This window comes from Aplidium turbinatum, chromosome 4 (genome assembly GCF_918807975.1).
Source record: "Aplidium turbinatum chromosome 4, kaAplTurb1.1, whole genome shotgun sequence".
Classification (NCBI taxonomy): domain Eukaryota; kingdom Metazoa; phylum Chordata; class Ascidiacea; order Aplousobranchia; family Polyclinidae; genus Aplidium; species Aplidium turbinatum.
In genome coordinates, this window is record NC_137475.1 from 17,479,354 (window position 1) to 17,505,497 (window position 26,144).

The 26,144-nt window shown below is 38.7% G+C and overlaps 1 protein-coding gene across 2 annotated transcripts in view; it reads left to right on the forward strand.

Moving 5' to 3' along the window:
* Positions 1 to 19,916: 19,916 nt before the first annotated feature.
* LOC145768111 (kelch-like protein 24) overlaps positions 19,917 to 26,144 on the forward strand; it is a 71,418-nt gene continuing 65,190 nt past the window's right edge. For both annotated transcript variants that reach the window (XM_082579583.1, XM_082579584.1), the window contains exon 1: positions 19,917 to 20,200. In XM_082579583.1, the coding sequence (XP_082435709.1) occupies positions 19,939 to 20,200 (262 nt within the window). In that variant the 5' untranslated portion in view covers positions 19,917 to 19,938. The remainder of the gene's footprint in view (positions 20,201 to 26,144) is intronic.

Here is a 26,144-nt window from a genome sequence, read left to right on the forward strand (position 1 = left end):
TCAAATGTCATTGTGATCCCTCCTAAAAAATGAAGCTACCCAGAAGATATCAATGTACTTTATAATTGTGCTCAGATCGAACAAGTCAAGTTTGCCAAATACCTTGGCATTATTTTTGACAATGGTCTAAATTTTGAACCTCATATTAATATGCTCCACAAGAAACTTTCTATATCTGTAGGGATATTGTCGAAACTCAAATACATTCTTCCAAACAAAACATTATTACAATTATACTGCGCACTGGTACATTCTCATGTCGTATATGGGATAACGATTTGGGGTTCATGCTGCAAGACACAAACGAACAAGCTTAGCACCTTGCAAAATAAGGCTGTCAGAATAGTAACAGGTGGCAGGTGGTCTGATCATGTCACACCTTTCTATAAGAAACTTAACATACTCAAGCTTAAAGATTTTTACGAACACGAAACTGCTAAATTCATGTTTAAATTTGATACGGATGTATTGCCTCTGCCTTTCGCACACTACTTTGAAAACACCAAACTCATGTATAATGCACGTCTTACTAGACACTCTTCCAATGATTGTTATTTTGTCCCACGTTACGCCTCATCCCGACTCCAGCGCAGCATTAAATATGACGGAGTGAAAGTCTGGAACTCCTTACCAACGAGCTTGCGTAAATTGTCATTTTATTCTTCTAAAAAACAACACAAATATTCACTCATCGCCAAATATTAGCACGATTAATTTTGTATTACCTTTATGCTACCGATAGACTACTAAATATATTTCTCTGTAACCATCTTCTAACACCTTGTCTCAATTTTCGTTATTGAATTATTCTTATCGCAATTTTAGAACTTCTATTAGAATCTAGGGTATCTGCTTGACTCGAAGACCCATGGTCTCTTCGCAGATTCCCGTTGCTGGAAATTCCTTTTTTATTGCTGTATTTATTGTATTATATTTACCTACAACGAAATAAAATCAATCAATCAATCAATCTTTAAATTAAAAATTTACGCCCATAAATGTGTAAAATGAAAAAAACGAAGAGTTTAATGCACTCATATTTTTAACATGAAGCGATGACATGTGATGTTGTTTAGAGAGAAATTCTGAGCTCAAAAATAGGGAGGGGTCTCACAAATGGAATAGCCTAGGGCCTCTCATGGTCTAAATCCGGCCCTGCCTATTACGTAGCCTTCACTGCGATCACAAATGCAACACCATAAGAAGCAACGAAAAGATATACAGCCAGTGATGTACGCGCATACAAAAAATATTGACGCCGTCAGCGTAAACGCAAACGTTCGAAAAATTATACGCCGTATGCGTCAACGTAGCTTGTAAAAAAAGTTGGCGGCGTCAGCGTCAGCGCATACACTAGCGTAAACTCATTTTGTTTGCTAGGTGCCAAACATTCACACGGTATAAACCACTCGAAACAAACAAGTTTTATTTTGAATTTCCACGAAGAAACACAAGCATCTGAAAGTGTTCATCTGACATTTTGCTGTGTTTTGGTTCCAATATGTCTTTGCCCATTGAAAACATTCTTTCAACTGCAGCGCTGGAAGGTATTGGCGTGTTGGAGCGAAAAAAAGACATTAAAAAGTATGCGTTGACGCTATGCGCTAAAAAACCGCGAAAACTTTACAGCGTAGCCTCAAACGCAAACTATCCAAAAAAATGTGGCCGCAAACGTTAGCGTAAACAAAAAGTCTACGCCGCAAGGATGCGGCGTAGAATTTGCGGCGTATACTACATTTCTGTATACAGTCTAGTAGTCGAATCAGCTGCTATACTTATTTTAGCATGCCATTAAGTGTCTTTGCCGAGACACAGCCGCAAACTCTGGAGCGGTGTCGAACCGACGTCCTTTGCGAACGTCGCGCAAACATTTTCACCACTCAACCATGCAGTCGCTACGTTACTATAAATTGTTTGTAGTTAATTAGAGTTTTATAATGTTAAAAAGTTTACTCAAATTTCAGACAATAGGTAGTAGGATAATAAGTTAATAAAATTGTATTTTCCTAACCAAAAAGTATTGGGGATTCCTCTTGCGCTGTAGCCCAATTTAAAATGAATGCGTGTGTGTTGCAAACTTGTGATGTGATTATTCCTATTTCGACAGAAAGCAATAATTGCCAAAAATACATAGGCCTAGGCTGTCTCATTCTGTGTCAATATATTAATTCCATAAGAATAAAAGAAGCTGAACCAAACACAAACATTAAGTAGCTAGAAACCTGGAGTGACCAAAAGCATAGGGTAAGCTAGGACAAAAACATCAAGTAATAAACGGAAATGCTGCACGAAAAAATATAAGTGTGGATTCTAAATGAAATGATAACATGTTTAGGCTACCTACTTTAGTTGTTAACTCAAATATTTTTGAAATACAATTTATCAATGCGAGGTCTTTCGTTCAGTGGTCCCGTGCAGTAGGCTATAGTGCTGTGCCGGCGGTAGTTAGGCCCATGGGCTAAGGCTTAAGGCCCTGTAATACTCAATCAAAAAAGTACTTTTAGTACAAAATATACGTTTAAAATGAGCGATTGTTCGATCAAAACGTTCAAAAACTGTGCTTCACTACTACGATTCCAGTTCTTCAAGTGGTTTGATTTAAACGTCACGCTTCATTGGTTGGCTGCGGGAAAGGTCTCATCTAAACCTGATAGTAATAATAAGTTGACTTTTTCATTTCGGTAATTTTCATTTTGCACATCGTCTCTAATAAGCTGAACTATCGTAACTCCAAAAATGCAGTTTTGAGAAAATTAAATTTTAAAGTTCACGCTGTGTTTGCTGTACATTCATTTACGATAGTCCATCGTTCTGTATCATCAAAACTAAAGTAGATAGAGTTACGATGCTTTAACAAAATAAACTGTAGTCTATAAAGATACCGAATCAATCAAAAACGCAATTTTGAAAAATTTGGACTTACGATAGTTCAGCTTATTAGAGACGACATGCTTTAGACCAGTCATTCTCAACGGGGGAGGTACCGCCCCCCAGGGGGCGTTTTGATTTTTTTGGGGGCGGTATGATTGCCTCGGCTTAAGGGGGCGTTTTGATTATTAGGAGGCATTTTTTAACCCATCTACCGCCCAGCATAAAGGTTTCGTCAAAGAGCTCGTATCTTCGTGGTAGCATTTTCTATCTCATACCTGGTGGAAAAATGATTTAGCTGTGCTGTTCTGCTACATACCAAAAAGCGAAACCCACTTGACATATTCATACGAGATGATCTTCGAATGTTTCTCACTGGCTTTACACCGGATGTGAAGAAACTGGCATTTTTTCACCTAGCCCAAGATTCACACTGACTACCAGTAGGCCTATACTGTTTTCATGCTTGCAAATATATATTTGCTTTTCATCAAATATAGTTACTAATCTCTAAAACCCTTAGCCTACAGCCTGTTTTACCCTAACAGGAGGATCATCAGTAGGTCCTTATATTCTAATATAAATATAATTCTATTTGAATAAGGACCTTCTGATGATCGCCCTTTTAGGTTAAAACAGGCTGTAAGGGTTGTAGAGACTGGTAATAGCCTATATTTGATGTAATTCGCTCTGCTTGGCTTTTTGCTTGGCATTGAACACTTTTTGTAGTATTAATTGTTTTATATTCGCTTTTCGTAATTAATCATTTTTGTTGGGGGCGGTAAAATTTTGCCAGTTCATGCAGGGGGCGTTGGGCCAAAAAAGGTTGAGAAACACTGCTTTAGACCAACAGAGCCCCATACATTGTCGTTTTGCAGTAGTCGTACCATACCTTACCAACTCACCACAGAGAAAGAAAGTATCCTTCCCACCCATGGTGACGTCACAGCTGTGTTGCCGTTTTTATTTTCGCAATTGAATGAGTGCCAGATTCGCCGAAAGTGAACGAAAGTTTGCAAGCGTGTAACTTAGTAGCCTGTTGATATTTTTTTACGATTTTCTGGTCAGGGAAGTTTGTTAGTGTCATCTCTTTGGTATCTTAAGTAAATTTAGCGAATTATTTTCCTGTCAGAGGCACTTTAAGAATGAAACGTAATAATCCGTCTCTCAACCGGCAGTTATTCGCCTGTGGCTCATCGTTCCTCTTGCCTGTGTTCTAATTGTTTGTCCAATGCCTGTAGTAGGCTACCTCATATGATCTGTTTTCCACAGTATAATTTACTTGTAATCATTCCTGTGTCACTCGTTCAGTTTGTGCTTTTTATTCTGGAGTGTCGTTAGTATACAGTTACAGTTATAGTACAAAGTCAAATTTACTTTACAATTTTCATTTTATGTATATTGCAGATACGTAATTCCTGATGAGGACACACGTACGTGTCGAAAACGTTTGAGTTTATTTTTGGTTATGTTATATTTGTGTATGTAATACATCATGTTACACCCGTTGAAGTTACTTTGTATTATTTCTCTAAATTGTGATAATTTACAAAAAGTTGTAAGATCTGCACGTAGTGTAATTTAAAAAAGATGCCCGAAGTTATATTGTTATAACAAAACAAGAATATAACAAAACATAAATGATACTCGTGTTTCTTAAAGCATGTTTTTGTTTTTCTTGTTTGTTTTGTTTTTGTTTTTCATATCTTAAATGATACTCGTGTTTCTTAAAACATGTTTTTGTTTTTCTTGTTTGTTTTGTTTTTGTTTTTCATATCTTTATCCTGTATTGCGGGAAAGCGGACTTGAGCGCTATGCATCGGTGTACGCCTTCCGACGTACACCTGACCCACGCTGCAGCCGAAAGCAATGTCTGTTTCCGGTTGTCTACTCTACTTATGACTTAAATTTGGTACTACCCATTACTCGAAATCGATCACTGGGTAGAGGAAACTATCGTAAAGTTTCTTGCCCAGAGAAGCAACAGCAAGTGCGGGTGGCTGGAGTCGAACATGCAGGCTCTCTACTGCGAGCCCAGCGCGCTAACCACTCGGCCACTGCTGTATTTATACTATTTGTAACATGTTTAAACATTTACCATATGAATCAATTTTGCATTCCTTGCAGGTTTGTGAAGTATAGGAGCTATGTACAACATGCATTATTATTTGTATTTTATGACAGCAAATTGCGACAATTTACACAATCTTGAAAAGTTGCAATCAACTCAATATCACAAACGCAATTAGACTTTTTCGTTTTAACATTGTGTTTGTATGAAGCAACTTTACGCACAGCCTGCTGTGTGTTGCCGATTGTGATATGAAACAATCTCATGATATATTAACCTGTTAAGTGCGTATGACGACAATTGTCGTCGGAGACAGTCGCTCTTGCTGTGCGTAAGACGACAATTGTCGTTTTCGAGATCGCAGCTATTCATGGCACTTTTAATTTCGCTTTCTTCTATTCGCTTTGTCTGGAAGGAGCAATTATGACGTGTGAAGAAACATAGATGCATTGTTTACACTACAATAATGATTGCAGCCTGACGGAAATCATTAATCCCTAAATCACTCTATTACAATATTCGGTAGCTTCTGCACTCACCTACAATATATCCACAATTGCAAGAATAAAAAGATTTCATCCTAAACGTTTTTTGTTTTTTTTCTGAAATGGGTTCCTTCCGGTGTATAAAATTCGAACCACATCATGCGCGTTCAGTCAGTGTGTTCAAAGTCATTTTGATGTAATGTTGCAAGCAGTTTTAGAAATATTTTGTTGTGTTCGAAAACATATTTTATAACATATAGTCAACGAAACAATAGGGTTCTGTGTTGCTGCTAATGTTAGAACAAGCGTCAGAAAATGATACAGTTTGAATATTTCCAAAGTAAACTTACGTGTAGGCTACTTTGTTTAGTGTCCTATAAATGCTTAGAAATTATTCTGCTCTGTAAGTGATATAATTTTTTCTTCATAATAAACAACTAGTTGAATAATTCCACAATGGTGAAAGGTATAATCAATTGTGAGTAATGCGACTACACCAGAAAACAATAGTCCAGCCGGAGACTTCTCCGCAATAGTCGATGAAAAAATTAAAGCAATAGACACAAAAGGAAATTGAACAAAAGCGTATTGTGCTGCGTCATGGGGGTTCCCCAATATCCTAGCAAGCAATAATGCGACGAAAAATACTGCGAGTGATCAAATTAAATACGCACAGTAAGGAGAGTTTTGAAAATTTAATTACGCACTTAACGGGTTAAGTACCTTTTTTTTTAATAATTCGCACAACAAGTTTCCGATTGTTGAAGTGTTGTTGCCGGGAAATTATTCCATTTACTAGGTGCCGCTGAATGGAGAGCAGTCCTGAAATGCGTTGCTCAAGCGCACACCCCGAGAGTCGAACCAGCGCCGCGTGATCTTGAGCCGGGCGTGCAATCACTGAGCCAACGGGGCGGACTATTAAGTACCTTACATGTGGTGTGATTAATAGTTATGAATGTTCATATTAAATTAACAATAATGCTCAACAAACTGCTTAATATTGCCATAAAAAAGAGCGTTCAAAATAGCTTTACAACTTGGAGAGAAACTATACCACAGCTACGGACCTACAATAGCCCTACAGTTGTTTAGGCATATTCCGAGTTTCATATCAGGGGTGTTAAGATATCCCTGGAAGAAACGTATTCAAATAAATCTGTTTCTATTATTAGATTCTATTTGAATAAGTTCATTCTGATAATCCTATTAAGGTGAAACAGGCTGTTAAGGTTTCTCTCCCTCTCTCTCTGATGATTTTCTGATGATCCTCTTTTTAGCATAAAACAGGCTGTAGAGGTTTTAGAAAGTAATAATTATGTTTGATGAGACTTGCTCTGCTTGACTTTTTTTTGCTTGGCATGTGAGCACTTTTTGTAGTATTAATAGTACTTGTTGCATATTAAGTGTTACATGCAAAATTACAAGCCGAAAAATGCTGCACAAACTAAATAGATGCGTGATCCCCTGGACAGAGGTGGGCTCCCAGTCGGGAGTTTGTGAAGCAGTGAATACGGCCTTGCATTATTTAAGCTATGAGCTTGTGTAGTAGATTTTTTCTTTTACAAAAAAGGCAAAAAAACATGAAACAAACTAAAATTAGTGTGACTCCCCCCCCCCCACTCCGGCTGGTGGGCGGTTAACACAGCCCTGCCTACGGATAAAATAAAAGTATATTTGTTTGTGTGCAGCCAGGACTTCACCGATGGAACTGTTCCACGAGCTCAAAAGGTTACAAGCTTATGACTAGGCGGTAATGACCCATTTCCTTTATCACGACAAAAACGTTTTGAAGAATTACATCCTATACTGTACATTATACAATAATCAAATCCTAATTAATAATTTCAAAGCTCTTGTATCAAGGTCATTCAGAGAACTAAAGCAGCTGCTATTTCTATAAACAATTTATCAGTAGCAGACTGTAAGACATCATTTTAAATACGTTAACCGTAACGATACCTGTCCGCAGGCGTATATTAACTGACAATGACGTCATTTGATAACTGCCAAACCAGACACTGTGTCGATGGTTAGAATCATGACTATCCTACGCTACCGTAGTTGAATGTGAATATATCCTACTTAGAGAAGTGCACAGTGCGAGTTGGCTGGTGGTGTTGTGTAAATAACTAGAGTAACGTTCCATTGTATGCAGCTAAGTTACAAATGCAAAGTCTTTGTGATTGATTTAAATTAAACAATTCAAAATTCACGTAAAAAACAAAAATTACTGGTATTTGAAATAGCTATAGCTGTTTCCAGAAGCGTTCTAGATAGACCTATAAATTTAACTTTGAGTGAACAAGAAGCATGCAAATTTGTTCATAGTGTTTACAATCGGAAATGCTTTACAACTATTTTTGCATTCAAGAGGTATACTATCATGCAGTATTTCGTTGTCATGCTACGAAGTAATGTGGTTAAACATTGTCTGATGAAGGTTGTGGAATAAGGTTAGTCAAGGCCGGATTTATAGAAAGAAAGGCCCGAGGCTATTGTTCATTTTAGGCTCCTAACTTCCACTCTAACCTTAACCAACCAACCCTAACTAACCTACACCCTGACCTCCACAGCCATAGAGACGAGTGTTCAAACAACCACTGACTCCATAGTGGATTATTAGTAATGGACAAATATGCACGCAAGCAGAGACGTTGCCAGCACATAATTTCGGGGAGGGACAAATGAGTAAGCTATTATTATACATGTCAGTGAGCCCAGTGAGTTGAATGGTGGGTGTGGGGAACCTCCCCCAGACAATTTTTAAAAAACTGTCTTAAAATTGCGCATTCTGAGAGCACTGTTAGCCCAAATTAATAGTAAAACTCTGTCAAAGGATGCTGCAACAAGAGGAAAGTTTTTTTATTTAATACAATTTTGGTAAAGAGGTCACTTTCTTCAACCACAGACGTTTTGTTTTGTTGTGTTTAATGAATGTCCGTCTGGGCCTCATCAGGTCATTTACGCAGTGAAAAGACCCGCTAAATACTCATTGGCAGGCGTTGTCGGGTATTGTAGGGCATTGTTAGTGTTTCAGGATGTTTTTAACTGAAAATGGTATTGATTGTATTGAAGTCGATATGAATTAATAAGAAATCATAGAAATTAACAATATCAATCTGAAACTGGTAATTTTTTTCCGCGACAGGCAAGCAAAACTAGCCCAGTTTATGAACAAAACTCGCGGATCTGGCAACTCTTGAAAATAATCAGGCATTGTCGATCATTGCTGGGCATTGTAAGCATTGTAGGCATTTTCAGAAAAGGGCATACGTTTCAAAGGGTTGTCGGATCATAATCTTAACGTAGCTCAAACCGTAATCTGCAAAATTGGTCCAATCGGAATTGGCAACCCTGACAATGCCCCTCGAAAATGCTTGACAATGCCTGACAAAAGGCAACAATGCCCGACAGTTTGTATTTGGAGGTACCGCGCAGTGAACATGAGTGTTCGCAGTAAGACGGGAGACCACTTACAGACAATCGCTAGTAGGCTACCTCAAACTATGAGTGAAGGCTTTACTATACATCAACATGAATATTGTTACAATATAGACGCTTATCTATCTTTCCGCCTCCTTTACGTAAAAGGAAAAAATAATGAAAAGTTCCAACTGATCAAAGCGAGGAATGCATCAAAAAAGGTTGGAAACCACTGGTCTAACACAGGGGTCCGCAAATACTTTTTGGTGCGAATCAAAAAGCAATCGTTCGAAATCTTCGCGACCCAAACGTTTCGGAATGCGCAAAACACTTTGCAAATTAATATCAATTCCAATACGGTCGTCCCCGCTTACTAAGGCCACATCGGGACCGGACGATTTTGGCTTATTAAGTGGAGGACAATTTTCTACCACTCCTATACCTTCAGTAACTCCGTAATGGACCAAATTGGGCTTAATAAGCGGGTGGGTCTATTAACCGTGTGCTTCGTCGTCGTCGTCGTGCAAGCCTCCTGGGCCGAGGGTCTACTCTATTCTTTTACCACCCCAGATTCAAGATGTTCCCGGACTACACTGGAAGGCTACTACAGAGTAGCCAGTCTTTAGTTTCATCATCCATGACACGCAGACCTTCCACTCCGTTAGGTGGTTTGAAGATGGTACAATCATTGATGATGTGGTCTGCGGTCTGTTCCTTGGCACCACAATCACAAAAGGAGGAAGAGGCCGATTCCCCAATCCCATTGGTGCATATGGTTGAGCGGAAAAGCTCGACGCCCGTACGAAAACAGTTGAGGCGCACTCATGCTTGTCTTTGTAGTGTCAGGCCGATGGGGCATGTGTCGGCGTCGTGGATGAACGAATGGAGTCTGGTGGTACTTGACTTCCCTTCAGAATTCCATTTATAGTCCGCCCAAGTAGCCGCAGAGATGAAGTTCATCTGCTTCGTTGATCAGAAGTTGAGCGACTGGTACGAATGGATGTCTTGATTTCAGTCGATATGGTTCAATAATTAAAATAAACTCAAACGTTTTCGACACGTACGTGTATCCTCATCAGGAATTAAATCTGCAATATACCGTACATAAAATGAAAAATCGTAAGATAAACTTGACTTTGCACTATAACTGTAACGACACTCTGGACTGAAAAGCACAAATTGAACAAACTGAACAAATGATACAAGAATGATTACGAGTATATTATGCGGTGGGAAACAGATCTTATGAGATGTAAACTACAGGCATTGGACAAACATTCGAACACACACAAAAGGAATGATGAGCCACAGGCGAATAACTGCCTGTTGAGAGATGAATTATTACGTTTGATTCTCAAGACTTCCATGATCTTAGTCTGAAAATCAGATCTGCCTCAAGAGATGATTTTAAATTGGTCGATTGATACATTGTAATACATTGTGACATTGGCATTGAGACATTGGCATTGAGACATTGGCATTGAGACATTGGCATTGAGACATCGGCATTGAGACATCGGCATTGAGACATCGGCATTGAGACATTGGCGTTGAGACATTGACATACATTGTTATGTCAACCAGACATTTGTTGACAAGGGCCGGGGAGCACTTAAACCCAAACCTAACAACTAAAAGTGCAATTAAAGAGCACATCGCCTCTTGTGAAACGTGCACTGACGATGTCTCGATCGACCAATCTAAAATCATCTTTCGAGGCAGATTTGATTTTCAGACTAAGATCATGGAAGCCTTAAGAATCAAACATAATAGTCCATCTCTCAACCGCAGTTATTCGCCTGCTGTGAATAATCGTTCCTTTTGTGTGTGTTCTAATGTTTGTCAAATGCCTGTAGTTTACATCTCATATGATCTGTTTCACACCGCATAATATACTCGTAATCATTCTTGTATCATTTGTTCAGTTTGTGCTTTTCAGTCCAGAGTGTCGTTACAGTTATAGTGCAAAGTCAAATTTATCTTACGATTTTTCATTTTATGTACGGTATATTGTAGATTTAATTCCTGATGAGGACACACGTACGTTCGAAAACGTATGAGTTTATTTTAATTATGTTATATTTTTTTGTATGTAAAAAGTATGTTAAACCCACTAAGGTTACTCTGTGTTTATTTCTCTATGTAAAGGAAAGATGCTTTAATTGTGGAATTTTGTCCAGCAGTGAAACAGTTTGAAAATTTTTCTTAGAACAAACTAAGATGGGCATCGATAAGGCTCTTAAAAATGTTCCTGTTTTGTCACAAAGTTGCTAAAGTGTATTTTAAGCTGAAGTGTTATCTTACAGTGATGATAGCTCAAGTCTTGCCTATTGACCATTAATACGAAATTAATTTAAAGCAATTTTTGATCATCTCAATCAAACTCATCAAAGCATAATTATTAATAAATCATATTTGCAAATTCAATCTACATACATAACTTACACCCAGAAAAAAAACTATGGGTTTATCAATTGGGATTTATCAGTTGACACATGATGCTTTATCATCCTAAGACGTAGTTTTAATTTTGTTTTTTCTAGTTTTTAAAGTTGAGCAAAATATTTTTAAACTTAGCCTAGTTTGTTTTTAGATCAAATAAGTTTACACATATCATTGCAAGATAAATTGATAACAAATTGGTTTAGACTAATCTTACTTAACCTCAAATTTTGAATAGTTTTAAATGGATAAAATTTGTGCAAATACCACTTTAAAATATCTATTCTGCTTGACTTTGAAAAACATCCGGCAACATTTTTTCTCAACGCATCTTCTTCTTGGCAGTTAAGGTTATCTAGTTGGAAATTCCGTCCTTTTGCATATCTGAGTTAATGGTTCATTTTTCGTATTTTCAATAGGTCGTGAAAACCTTCTGCTTAGTGTAATGAGTTTGTGATGTACCCTTGTGTACCCTGTCGTACTGGTGCACCCCGTGGATATTTTGATGCACCCTAGGGGACACCGTGTACACCGGTTGAAGAGCACTGGCCTAGAGTACGTAGCCTACACTGAGATCACAAATACAACACAGCAGGAAGCAGCGAAGAGATAGCCTATATAGCCTAGTCTTCAAGTCAGCTGCTACCCTTATTTTAGCATGCCATTAAGTGTCTTTACCGAGATACAGCCGAAAACTCTGGAGCGGTGTGGAACAGAAGTCTTTTACGAACCTCGTGCAAACGTTCTTACTACTCAACCGTGAAGCCTCTACATTACTATAAATTGCAGTTAATTAGAATTTTACAATGTTAAGAAGTTTGCCAAAAATTTAGACAAAAGTTAGTAACCTAACAATTTAATAAAATTGTGGTAGCCTAACCAAAAAGTATGGTATTTTAGTTCCACCTGCTCAGTACCGTAATCAAATTCAAAATAAAAGCGTGTGTATTGCAAACTTGTGATGTAATTGTTCTTATTTCGACAGAAAATAATACTTGCAAAAAATACAAATGCTGTTTGATTCTGTATCAATATTATATTAGTTCCATAAGAGCAAAAGAAGCCGAACCAAACACAAACATTAAGTGGCTACAAACCTAGAGTGACCCAGGAAGTGGCCTAGGCATAGACCAAGGTAGAACAAAAACATCGAGTAACAAACGAAAATGCTGCACGAAAAGATTATAAGTGTACTGTAAATTCTTTAGGCTACTTACTTGAGTTGAACTGAAATATTTTAACATAAAATTGATCAATACGTGTCCTCTCGTCCAGTGGCCGTGCACTGTAGCGCGGTACCGCGGCAGTTAAGCCCATGGACTACGGCCCTGCAGTAATGTGATAATATATATATATACGTAATTTTAAAAGCAATAAAAACTATTAATACTACAAAAAGTGCTCAATGCTAAGCAAAAAAGCAAAGCAGAGCGAATTAAATCAAATATGGTTATTACTATCTGAATCCTTAACAGCCTGTTTCACCTTTAACGGATCATCAGAATGGCTTATTCAAATAGAATGGATTTTATTTGAATATTTGAATTCTATTTGAATAAGACCCTTCTGATGATCCGTTAAAGGTGAAACAGGCTGTTAAGGATTCAGATAGTAATAACTAGCCTATATACGTAATTTTACGTGTAATGATCATTTTATTGAGATTTTTAAATGTTAATTGGCTGTCTAATGAACTTCTGCCTGCCTGACGGACATTCTAACTAATTTGACTGTCTGACTCCATTAAACTATTTCCACACAATTATTACTCGAATTACAATTTTTAGTTATCTGAAAGTGTTCGTATACTGTAATAGTATAGGTTTGGTAGAGAGATAATTTTTGAGTACCATAGACAGATAATTAATTTATAGCAACTTGATAGAATTGAATTGCATAATTCAAAACAATAAATAAAATGAAAGATAACTACAAAACGAAAACGTTCAAATTTATACAGTTATTTATTTTATAATTGATTAAACTACCATTCAACGTTTTATATGCAGAGAAAACTTTTTCTCGAACCGTAGAAAACTTCATGATCAGGTGATCTGATCATGAAATTTTCTACGGTTCGAGAAAACGTTTTCTCTGCATATAAAACGTTGAATAGTAGTTTAATCAATTATTTCTGAAAGTTCCTTGGTTTCATATTATCTGAATTTTCTCAACTAGCTACTCTCCAAGGGGTATATGATCAATCAGAGTTGACTCTGTCAAAGTAACAATCATTGATTTTCCTGTAACCGGTGGTGAAATCTTCTAAAATGACTGAGACTTTTGATAAATTCTTATTTCTGTTCGAATTAACGTGTATTTTAAAAGGTCGTCGCTAATTAATTAGATACACTACTGTATTACATTGTATTATAATCACTGAAATCATATTGAATTGATATTAATAACAACACCGTCTAAGTTATTTTGGCAGCCGATTGTAGCATCGAATAGACAGCGATAGACACGTGTTTCGCCCATGAGGCTGGGCTCATCAGTATCGCACCGTATTCTTGCCACTTGAATAGCTGCTAAAAAAAGCTGTGCTAGTGAGTAATCAGCCTTGTGCTGATAGCCGGGAAGAACGCCTTTCTTCACATTGACCTACCCCTGGCACCTGCTGGTTTTGTTGGCTCTTTCTTTCCACAAAGATAAGAGTTAAACTGACTGGTAAAGCGGCGGTCGATTACTCAAGTGGCAAGAATACGGTGCGATACTGATGAGCCCAGCCTCATGGGCGAAACACGTGTCTATCGCTGTCTATTCGATGCTACAATCGGCTGCCAAAATAACTTAAACGTTTAATTGGAGGTCTCAATGGCTGGCGTGGAAGCTACACCGTTCTGGTTAGCGAAGCGTCACTGCAGCTCGCTGTGCTAGTGAGTAATCAGCCTTGTGCTGATAGCCGGGAAGAACGCCTTTCTTCACAACAACACCGTCTATTAATTTTCATTGCTTATCTAAGTACTGTAAATTAGTGTACTTCGGTAAATGTTCATTGTGATGGCTTTTTTGCTTTGAACATTAGGTTTGTTTTAACAAAAAAAACCTTAAGCGAGTAATGTCGGTCTGGAATTGCATGCGGGAAGTGATTTTCTGATGTCTCTGGATTTATTAATATTCAATTGAACATTGAGAATATGTCCTTATAATGTTTGTAATGTATTGTATTGAGTTTAAATTTAACCGTTGTTATTGCGTTCATAAACGTTGTTGCACTGATGAGAATTTAATATTCGAAAACGCGTTCTGCAACACTGTTTTTAGCACTCTGCAATGCCTGATGCAGATTTATCTGTAGATTTCCATCACGCATTGAAGCGGTGATCTGATCATGAAATTTTCTACGGTTCGATAAAAAGTTTTCTTTGCATTTAAAACGTTGAATGGTAGTTTAATCAATTATTTCTGAAAGTTCCTTGGTTTCATATTATTTATTTTATGTTTTATTTTTTAATTAAGAAATTCAATCCTATAAAGTTGCTATCAATAATTTCTCAATGTACGTATAATATTGTAGGTCTATAACAAAATGAATTTTAAACATTACAGAATAACGAAACTTCTTCTCTCGTGTTGTCGCTATATGTCAGGGCATCCGTTGGTTAGCCACTGCCTGGTGTCGTCATCGATGGAAATTAGGCCTTCTATACCATGGGGTGGTCTGTATAGCCGGCAATCCTTGATAATGTGGGCTGCCGTCTGCATTTCGCCACACTCACAAGCAGCACTCTCTGCCAAGCCCCAGCGCAACATGTCTGCACCATAGCGTCCAACACCAGTGAGCAAACGGTTACGCCTTGATGAGGCAAGTCTAGAGAGGCCATGTCCCAGCTGGTTTTCGGACGGGGATCTGAATACTTGGCGAAGTGGGGACGTGCTGCTTGACCATTGTTCACACCATGCCGCGTGGCACCACTGTTTGCTAGGGCTTCCACCAGAGGCTGCCAGAAGGTCTTGTGCAGCGCGTACAAATGGCTTTCTTGATTTTAGCCGCTGCTTTGGTGGATATCTCAGCGTGGTTGTGTGTAGCGGATGGCCAGGGTTTAGGGCTTTACGGCTCAGGGAAAGAACAGCACGTTGGCGCCGTAGTGCAGCTGGCTCAATGCTTGCAAGGACAGGCAAACAGTCAGTTGGAGTTGGGCGGAGGCAACCTGTGACAGTTCGCAGGCAGTTGTTGATTGAAACGAAACAATAACGAAACAATAAGAGGTTACAAATTATCACATTTTAACAATCATCTACATTGTATACGACTGCGTTCTAATTTTTATTCTCTCTCGTGTCGCTGTTCGTCTCTCTCTCCTTTCAAAGGGCGAGTGTGAACAGTTTTGCTTTCTATTACCTTTTTTCTATGTAGAGCAGCTAAGTTGGAAAAATACAAAATCTTTATAGAATGATGTATAGGTTAAAATGGTTCACTTGCTAGGAAGAAAAACGTGTTTGGAATGATATTGGATTGCTACAGTAAATTAATTGTCATGCTCAGTCAATAAAGTACCTTTAGTACAAAATGTACGACTAAAATGAGCGATTGTTCAATCAAAACAACAACCAAAACGTTCAAAAACTGTACTTCACCACCATAAACTCAGCTCTTGAAGTGCTTTGTTTTCCACGTCACGCTTTATTGCATGACTGCGGGAAAGGTCTATTGCAGTCCAGTCCACTGAAAGTTACTGATCAGGCTTACCTTCAAACGCTGTAGGCCATAGCCATAGGAGTGTAAAAAATTGGGGGGGGGCGAACAAAATTTGCCCAAATTATTCAAAGTTTGCCCAAATTTTGTCTTTGCATGATATATATTTTCAAAAACGTAAAACTACTCACAACCTCTGAGGTAGTGCAGTCTAATAATAACTGTACAGTCGTCAACTTGGCCGTATACGAAAACACAGGAAACAAAACGTACAGCAGCAAAACAAGGCTAACTTAAATTTAACCTGCATTTAGACCTGTCTAGTGTTTGTGTCCCAATTAAATAAACCATCAAATTGAAACACTCTTGTGTGGCACAACATATATATATATTAAGCCTAACTGGATTCAACAACAATTTGAACTAAGACTGCAGCAATAACTGGAAAACAATTGAAAAGTTCAGGTGCATACGATCAAACTCCATTATTTGTGATTTTTAAATTTTACCATCTCCCGTTGTGTTAACATTGTTCCAGACAATTGTTCACCTAATCAAACGTCATATAAAAACCGTTCAAGTCTACTGAATATTACGTCATGGAAATTCCTAAAACATGAGCCAAAATTGCACCATCGTTCGTAAGACTTGTGTCAAACCTGTTTAAACCTGTTTCAGTTGAAACCTGTTTAAACATGAAATGTTGCGTCACGCTACTGCTGACGTGCCTTTGAGTTATCACAAATTTTTCTGATTCATTCTTGAAGTTGTTTGTTGGAAGTCGGTCGCACATTTAACTGGTTTATTTAGTGCTTGCTAGCTGGACAAATTCTCCGTCTTTTATCCAAGTAATCTGTATCGTAGTGACAGTTTTTAGAGGTGTAAGGCGTTGCATCTCGATTTCGATAGCCGCGGGCTAATTTTACAGGAATACACTTATTGAATAGACGTTTCAAGGAGTGTTTCTTTTTCGGTCACTACATGCAGACAAACGGATCCGGGAACTTTATGTTACAATTTTCCCACGAAGAGATTATGGTTTACCGCTGTGACCAAACATCCAAAGTTTTATGTAGCAGCTTTTTTTGGCGGCAAAACGATCAACATCTCTCAAAATAAGGCTTTAAAATAACAGGGTTCAGCCACAAAACGATCAATCTCAAACTTACTTTTCAGTTTACTCGAAAAGTTGGTTTTGCTAGTTTGATCGTTTTGCACCTGGACTCTTCAATTGCTAAATATCCACGTCGCCAGACTACCGTACTTAAAAAACTCCAGCCGAACTTCAACAAAAGGCCATACCATGGATTACCATGGCCACCTGGAGATGCGGCCTGATTTGTCACATTTTGCAGATTTTGATTACAGCTATACTGCAAGTGCTTGACTGACATTTTTTGAGATGTTTTTACTTTTTGCGGTTTCCTAATGACATAAAACTTTTTTTTTGCCTTGGGGAAGCAGTAGCAAATGAGAAAAAGTAAGTTGAAAAACGCAAAATCAGACTGTTATTGAAAATTAACAGTCTGACTAAAATTTTCGAAATCAAATTTTCTTTGTTTTTCAACATTTGAGAATGCTAAAACCTATTGTGTCATTTGGGGAAAAGAATAAAGAAAACGTAAGAATATAATTTTTAGAAAAATTTATTTAAACGTTTGCTCAAAGTTAGAAAAACCTGAAAATTTCTGCAAAATGTGACAAATCAGGCCGTATCTTTAGGTGGTCACGGCCATACCAAAAGTTGCTCAATCTTTTCGTTATGATGATAGTCCAAAGACTCAGTATTTGTAAATTTGCATTGAAAAAAACTAAAATGACAATATTTGTAGTGATTTCCCTAACCACGAATTTTTTTTATAAACACGAAATATTTTTCTTTACCCACTCTTTAATTTTGAATATACAGTATATATTTTTTTAGTGGTAATCACTTCTAGCTACTGGCGTCTACTTTACAAAATATTAATTTCAGTTGAAAACTCCAACAGCGTTAAACGTACCGACGAAAATCGGGATTGAGAGCAAGGATTTCGCGGCTTAAGGAAATATCCCTTGTGCATAATTGCGCATTTGGGGTAATTCGTGGATACTACAAATCTTTCAATTGCACGTTTATTTTGGAATAAACTTGCTTACATTTGACATGGTTAGCTCCTGGGTCTCCTGGGCCTGCGTCAGTGGTTCAAAGCCTCTACAAATATGCGAAACTGCCAGGATTAAGCTCTGCAAGAAGCTTTCCCAGTCCAAGGATAAAGATTCAATCAATCTATAGCAATCTATCGAAAATCAATAGCTTACTTTTGTTTGCCAACTGTGCTCTTTTACAGTTACTTTTTGCGGTTGTGGAATTGAAACTTATCATTTTGCCCAAATTGCAATACCACATGCAATTGTTTCCAAAATCGATGATAACGCATTTTACATTCATTGGAAAATATCAATGCATCTCATAAATTATAACAATTATGCAAAGTCTATAAACTAGTGAGACGTAGAAACATCATGGTAAGATTTATTTGCCCAAATAACTGGACATTTTTGCCCAAATTCGCGACGTTTTTTTTCAGCGGAAGAGCGACCGCCCCCCTTGCTCCCCCCCCCCCCCCCCCATCTCCTACGGCTATAGACTAACTACTAAGATGAATAATTTTACTGTATGGACTTTCTCTATATGGATATTTTTCATTCGGGATATTTTGCTTTTGGGTTTTTTCTTTCTGGATTTTTACCGACATTTATTCTTACTGTTGCGACTAGCCGACTACGTTGTTGATCAAGAAAAAGTAGGCTATAGCAAAAAGCTACCACAGCTGTAGCCTAATAAAATGCCAATGTAATTGTAGCTTGTTGATAAACGAATGTGGTTAAGAAGTACGGTAGGCCTAAGAAAGCCAGGTGTGTAAATGAAAGAAATTAATGTTTATCCCTTCAGCATTGATGGTTTCCTTTCCAAAAGTAAGTCTGCTGCTGGAGCAACAAAACATAGCAACAGACCAGTGTTCTAGATTCTCAATTTTTCAAGCAAGATATCGAATGCCTTTCTCCTTACAACAGCTGGGAAGCATGAGCTCAAGCGATTTCTTTGTCTCCAGGGAAATCACTCAACCGCATCCTTTATCAATACGTCACTCGTGTGTTTTAAAGAACAGTCACGTGCTGCGAACTGAAAAGTAACAACAAAGACCTAGTTTCTTGTAGCCAAGTGCAGGTTATGGACTTGCCCAAGCGCAGCATGCTAGATATTCCTTGTCATTGCTCGATATCATGGTATTAGCTGCTTGTGGTTTTCCATTTTTTGTTTCTGAGTTAGCCTGTCAATTCAAGTCTCAGTTTTTTTCAAAATATTTCTAGACAGAGGATCAAAAATGAATAAATTGGTTTGAATAACTTTATTAAAAACACGTAGCTATAAATCCAAACAAAAAGAAGAAAATTCAAAAGTTTTCGACGTAGCACCCTATGCTTAGGTGTTATCAAATATTTCGTTTCGACCCACAATTCCTTGCATTGGTTTCACTATGTTTTGAATTGAGATTCTTGTTTCTGGTTCTGATAGATCATGATTCGATTCCAGGTCGGGTCGTACCATAAATTTTCTAAGCGGAACAGACTGTAATCAGTTCTTGTATAGTGCACAAACCAGAGAGAAGCCGATTTAAAGCAATGTGGTCATGTTGTAAAAATGAAAAAGTAGCCTACACTAGCTGAAAATTTGCATGTTAAAACCAATCTACTGTACTAGGCATGATGGCTACCATTATTAATTATATCATTGTCGAGTGAAAAGTCACAATCACAATTATCAAAGAAAGTAGTTTTACAGACGTCTTGATAGCTTACAAAGTGACATATTACCGTACATATTCTCGTATAAAGGATAGCAAAAGGATATTACTACCCTGAAGACATGATCAGTTGTTTCATTTTCTGAGCTAAAGGTTTGCTTGAAAGTCAAATAACCTGTTTTCTGTGATTCAGCGTAAGTTAAAAGTTTGTCACAAATTGTTATGCCGCTGAGGCTTAGAAGGTCTAGTTCGCCAATGAGCGTTAACCCGCCTGTGGTCAAGAAGTTAGCGATGGAAGACGATCAGCAAGAGCACGATGAAATGAAATGCGTGTCCTCAGACGTGTACGAGTTCGAGAACTCAAAACACGCACACGAAGTGTTAGCAACTTTTGACCAGCTGCGGAAACAATGTCTATTCACTGATGTTTTGTTGTCAGCTGCCAGTAGAGAATTTCCCTGCCACAGAGCTGTCCTGGTTGCAGGTAAGCTGAGAAATCTTTTTAATATAATTATTGCATGAGTGTTAGAGTTGCTTAAAAGATAATAATTTATGCCATGAAAGCCAATTCAAATTTCGAAAAATTTATTTACAACAAAACACAACAAAATGCATAGTTTTTTTGTTTTGTTTTTTTCTCATAACTTACTACTTTTGTAGGGCATGATTTTTTTTTGATATTTGAATAAAACCACAGGAATTCACTTGACTGTCGCAGCAGTAAACAACTTTTTGTGTTCATTTTTTACGGAACTTTAACTTATCCTGTTTTAACGCATATCTTGGTTTCAACGTAATGCCGATGTTTGACATTTGTCACATTAAAAACACGGGAAGCAGCTGACTCGATGACTAATATAGTCTTTCGCTGCTTCCTGTCTGTTGTAGATTCTAGTTAGGGTGCTATTTTATTTGCATTGTCTATATTTTGTACCGTATACTTTTCTCGCAACAAACAAAATAAAAGGTTTCTCTCTCTCTCTCTCTCTCTCAAGACAACAGAATTTCACATCCAAACGAAAACAAATTTTATTTTGTTTCGGAAAGCTTTGAAATTAATTTTGTCCACTTGAAAGCCTGAATAATAGAATGAGCAAATTTTCAAACAAAGCATGAAACTACGCCGTTTTGGATTTATAGTATTTTTTTAATTCTGAGATCCTTATGTGTTTCACTTCGGACGACTGAGAAGAGTGCCAACATAAAGTTGCTTGAATTTCGAAATGATAAAATGCGAAGTTTTTCACTGAGAAATCATATTTACACAAAGCGAAGCAGAGGATTTTTGTTCTAAAACAAAATATTTCAAAAATATTGTAATTTTGTGGTTTTAAACATCTTATTTAATCTCCCGGTATCGCTGTTATGCACTTGGGTTAGGTTGGTGATGAGAAAGATACGTACGATCTACCAAATCTTATTCACTGTGTTAAGTTTAAACAAAAAGTAATTTAATAAAAGCGCTGTAGCCTATATATATTACAAAACTTTTTGACGTCATAATTTATTCTATCCTATCTCTGCATTCTGAAACTATGATAGCGTAGGTTTCAAATTTCCATTCTCACTTCGAAAAGCATGGTTGTCTAAACATTGCTGTTGTAATCTGCTTTAAAGGCTTTGTGTCATTGCCATGTAAAGCCTCACAAGCCACCAGAGGACCCAAAGAGTTATCGTCCGATATCCCTCCTCTGTGTTTCTTTCAAAATCTTCGAAAGACTGATCTACGCACGCGTCAACCCAATCATCGACCTGCTCCTTCCAAAAGAGCAAGCTGGGTTTGGGCGCGGAAAATCCACCGTAGATCAGGTCACACTCTTAGTCTTAACCCAAGACACCGAGGACTGCTTTGAGGCAAAAAAGAAGGCCTGCGCTGTCTTTCTAGATCAGGGGTGGGGAACCTGCGGCCCGCGGGCCGAATGCGGCCCGCGTAACTGTTCTATGTGGCCCGCATCAAAATTTCGTAAAAAATTTTTTTTTTCTTTTGCAAAAGTGAAATCATTTGAAGCTAAATTACCTGTGGAAAGTACAACTTGAAAACAATAACACCGCACATTTTCCTACCTTGCAAGAGCAAAAGCTTTCTACAACAGCCAAATATAGGCTACCCATTGCCTATGTATGTGTCAATCTTATGGAGACATTTAATGCAAGATTTTTGGACATAAAGAGTAAAGAAATGGAGTTAGATATTTTTGCCTCTCCTTTCAATGTGGTTGCAACTGATGTTCCTAGTAACTTCCAACATGAAATAGTAGAGCTCACAGAGTGAGGGTACGTTGAAAGCGGTGTACCAAAACATTCCACTGCTCAACTTTTATCAACGCTACATAAATGCTGATGATTTTCCAGTCATGCGGAAACATGCTTTGAAATATGTGTCTCTGTTTGGAAGCACCTACCGTTGCGAGCAGTTTTTTTCCAAATTGAATCTAACAAAAAGTCGGCTTCGCTCCAGACTGACTGATAAAAACGTGGAGATGTAGTTAAGAGTTGCAACATCTTCCGTGTCAGCAGACATCACACGACTCACCAAAAATAAAAACTTTCAGCCATCCCACTAGCTGTGAAAGTGAAATAAATCATTGTCTACTTCGCTGCATTTTTTTATCTGTAAATAAAACTTCGAAATTTTAGTGGCCCGCCTGTGTTATTTCTCATTTTATGTGGCCCGCAATACTAAAAAGGTTCCCCACCCCTGTTCTAGATCTTACAGCTGCCTATGACACCGTATGGCATCGCGGCCGTACTTGCAAGCTGCTTCGTCTGCTTCCTGACCGACATATGGTTCATATGATTATGGAACTTGTCAGGAATCGAAGCATCACCTTCACCACCGGTAGCTCACGGCGAAGCAGACTGAGACGCCTGAAAAACGGCGTCCCACAGGGATCGGTCCTGGCTCTACTTCTTTTCAACATCTACACCCACGACCTGCCAACTACGGTCTCCGCAAAATATGCTTATGAGGACGACCTGGCAATTCTCCACTCCACAAAGTCGTAGGAAAATCTAGAAGACACCTTGAGCCAGGACATGAAAACTCTCTCAGCTTATCTCCAGAACTGGCGACTGAAACTCAGCGAAACCAAAACTGTGGCAGCAGCTTTCCACCTCCATAATCGGGAAGCTGATCGTGAGCTACACGTCCAGAACAACGGAAAATCTCTGTCCTTCTGCCCCGAAGCAAGATATCTTGGGGTGACACTGGACAGATCGCTCACATACCGCCATCATTTGGTGTCACTGCGCAAGAAACTCACATCCCGCGCTGCGCTAAAGCGCCTGGCAGGCTCTAGCTGGGGGGCGAGGGCTGACACTTTGCGTATAGCAGCCTTAGCCCTTGTCTACTCTTCAGCATAGTACTGTGCACCTGTTTGGTGCCGCAGTGCTCACTGCCATAACATCGACACTGCCATAAACAGCGCCCTGCGCACAGTGACCGGATGCCTGCGTCCCACACCATTGGATAATCTCACCATTTTCGCTGGCATCCAACCCGCTGAGCATCGCGAAGAAGCCACTCTGTCCCTCGGTCGACGGGCACTGGAGCCTAACCACCTTCTCTACCACAGTTTGGGAGATCTCTGCTGTCCCAAACGAGCACCCCCGTCGACTGAAATCAAGACACCCATTCGTGCCTGCCGCTCAACTTCTTATCAACGAAGCTGATGTACAAGACATCTCTGCGGCTGCTTGGGCGGACCATAAATGGAGTTCTGAATGGAAGTCAACCGCCACCAGACTCTATTCGTTCATTCTCGACGCCGACACAAGCCCCATCGGTCTAACACTACCAAGACAGGCACGGGTGCGCCTCAACCGTCTCTGTACGGGCGTCGGGCTTTTCCGCTCAACCATGCACCAATGGGGAATGGCCTCTTCCTCCTCCTGTGAATGTGGTGCCGAGGAACAGACCGCAGACCACATCATCAATGACTGCAACATCTTCAAGCCACCTAACGGAGTGGAAGGTCTGCCTGTCATGGATGATGAAACCAAAGACTGGCTGCTCATTAGTAGCCTTCCAGTGTAGTCCGGGAACATCGTGAATCTGGGATGGTAAAACGATAGACCCTCGGCCCCAGACGCTTGCATTGAAGGTTTGCTAATAACTTTGCTCTTCGTTATGGAGACACCGAGATAAAACGTGATCTATTAAAGTTCCAAGTGTTTGAAAATTCGATAAACATCGACTAAAGCGAATATTTATTAATATTATTATCATACAATTCAATTCTGCAATCGTATTTTATCACCAAATTTAAAGGTAAAGCACAACAGACTTCAAAAGAGCTTCTAAACTATAAATTTAGTTTCACTTTATGAATTGTGGGCTCAAGTTGAGTTACTATAACGGTCACTAAACATCGAAAATTAATAGTTAAAGATTAGTAGACTACTCAAGGACCCAATCACACACCACCAGAGTTTCTGAAACACTGCGGCCCTACATGTCTTTGCTGGCTTAAAGACTTTTATTCAATCTGTCTCAACCGCAACACAATTCCTAAGATATGGCGGAAGGCCAGCGTGATTGCCCTACCCAAACCGAAAAAACGTTGGAAGACCCCGAGAGTTATCGTCCTATTTCTCTCCTCTGTATCCCCGACAAGATTCTTGAGCGGTTCATTATGACACGCCTTGAACCAGTCATTGATCCTCAACTTCCCGCAGAATAAGATGGCTTCCGCCATGGGCGTTGTACAACCGATAAAACAACTAAATTGACTAATGACATAGAGCAAGGGTCGGCAACCGACGGCCCGCGGGCGGGATCCGGCCCGCCATGCAAAATCGTCCGGCCCGAGTCATACTAATTAGTTATCCCAAGAATACGGCCCGCCGTTTCTTATTGAGTTTCAAACTGCAGTGTTAGCACTGTTTGAAAAAATTGTGGTATTGTTACGCCATAATACAAAGAATCAATATGGTGATGTCCTGTATTTCTGCGATGTTCGCTGGCTAAGTCGAGGAGCTATGCTTGCACGAGTGTATGAGGTGAGAAATCAAATAGCAACTTTCCTTGAAAATAAATACATTAACGCCACAGAATTTCGTAATCCAGAATGGGTATCTAATCTTGCTTTCCTAGTAGATTTAACGTCACATCTGAACAAATTGAATTTGCAAGTTCAGAGGAAAAACAACTGATACATGAGATGTGGAGGCACATACTCGCATTTGAAACAAAACTACGACTCTGGGAATGTCAACTGGACAAGGAAAATTATATTCACTTTCCTATACTGGAGGAGAGCAAACCTAGTAGCAGCACTGCATTTGTCACTGTGATACGAAATTTAATTACTGAATTTTCCTCACGCTTTTCCGACATTCGTTCTCTACAAAATGAATTCAGGCTATTCAGTACTCCGTTTGATGTGGACACCAATACCATTCCCGAAAAATTTCAAATGGACCTTATTGAAATGCAATGCAGTGACGAATTAAAGGCAAAATTTCATACAAAGGGCATATCGCTGCTTGAATTTTACAAAAAGTACCTTCTTGAAAGTGGTCTTTATTCCAGCTTGACCAACAATGCAAAAGAAATGGCATCGATGTTTGGTAGCACGTACATATGTGAACAAATGTTTTCAGTAATGAAATTCACGAAAAGCAAGCTAAATCACGCATTTCCAACGCCCATTTAGAAAATGTTCTGGTTCTTGCTTCATCTGACTTGTCACCAGATGTTGAAAAACTTTTACAAAGCAAGCAGCACATTAATGCTGTGTTGTTGAAGTGTGAATACATATACTTTGCTCATTTTGTGATTGGTATGAATATGATTGAGACTGCAGCAATATAGCGTAATATACTGAAGTGAGTGTGAATTATAGTAGGCCTATTAATGAAAATTCCAGCCCGCCAAAGAGTTGTACACTCGACATTTGGCCCGTGACAGTGGTCGGCAACCAGCGGCTCTTTAGCTCCTCTGAAGGGGCTCCCTCCAGATTTGACATGATTTGGTATAGCCTATGCGTTCGACTGTGATAATAAAAAAATAAAAAAAAACAGCATCAAAACGTGGTTTACTAGTTGTGCAACTGCAAGATGATGCAGCAATGAGCCAACTCTGATCGAGTGATACTCTGTCAGAAAATAATAGACTTTTTACAATTTTTGTTATTCAAGTTTTGACTTTATCAGGTCAGTTTACAGCTTTTGGCGTGAACAGCATACCCTTTTTTATTAGTAGCCATGCACAAATAAAAAAAAATAGAAAAGCTTTAGGCGAAAACAGAGATGTTACTCAGCATGGACAATTGGACATAAACATGAACTTTGCATTCAATGCAAATGATGTTGGCATATCTGCATGCTTAATAGCCTATGTGGGAAAAAATCCTAAAATAAATGACTTCAAAAGGCACTGTCAGAACAGCCATAGAGTAGTGTTGGGCGATATTGAAAAAAACAAA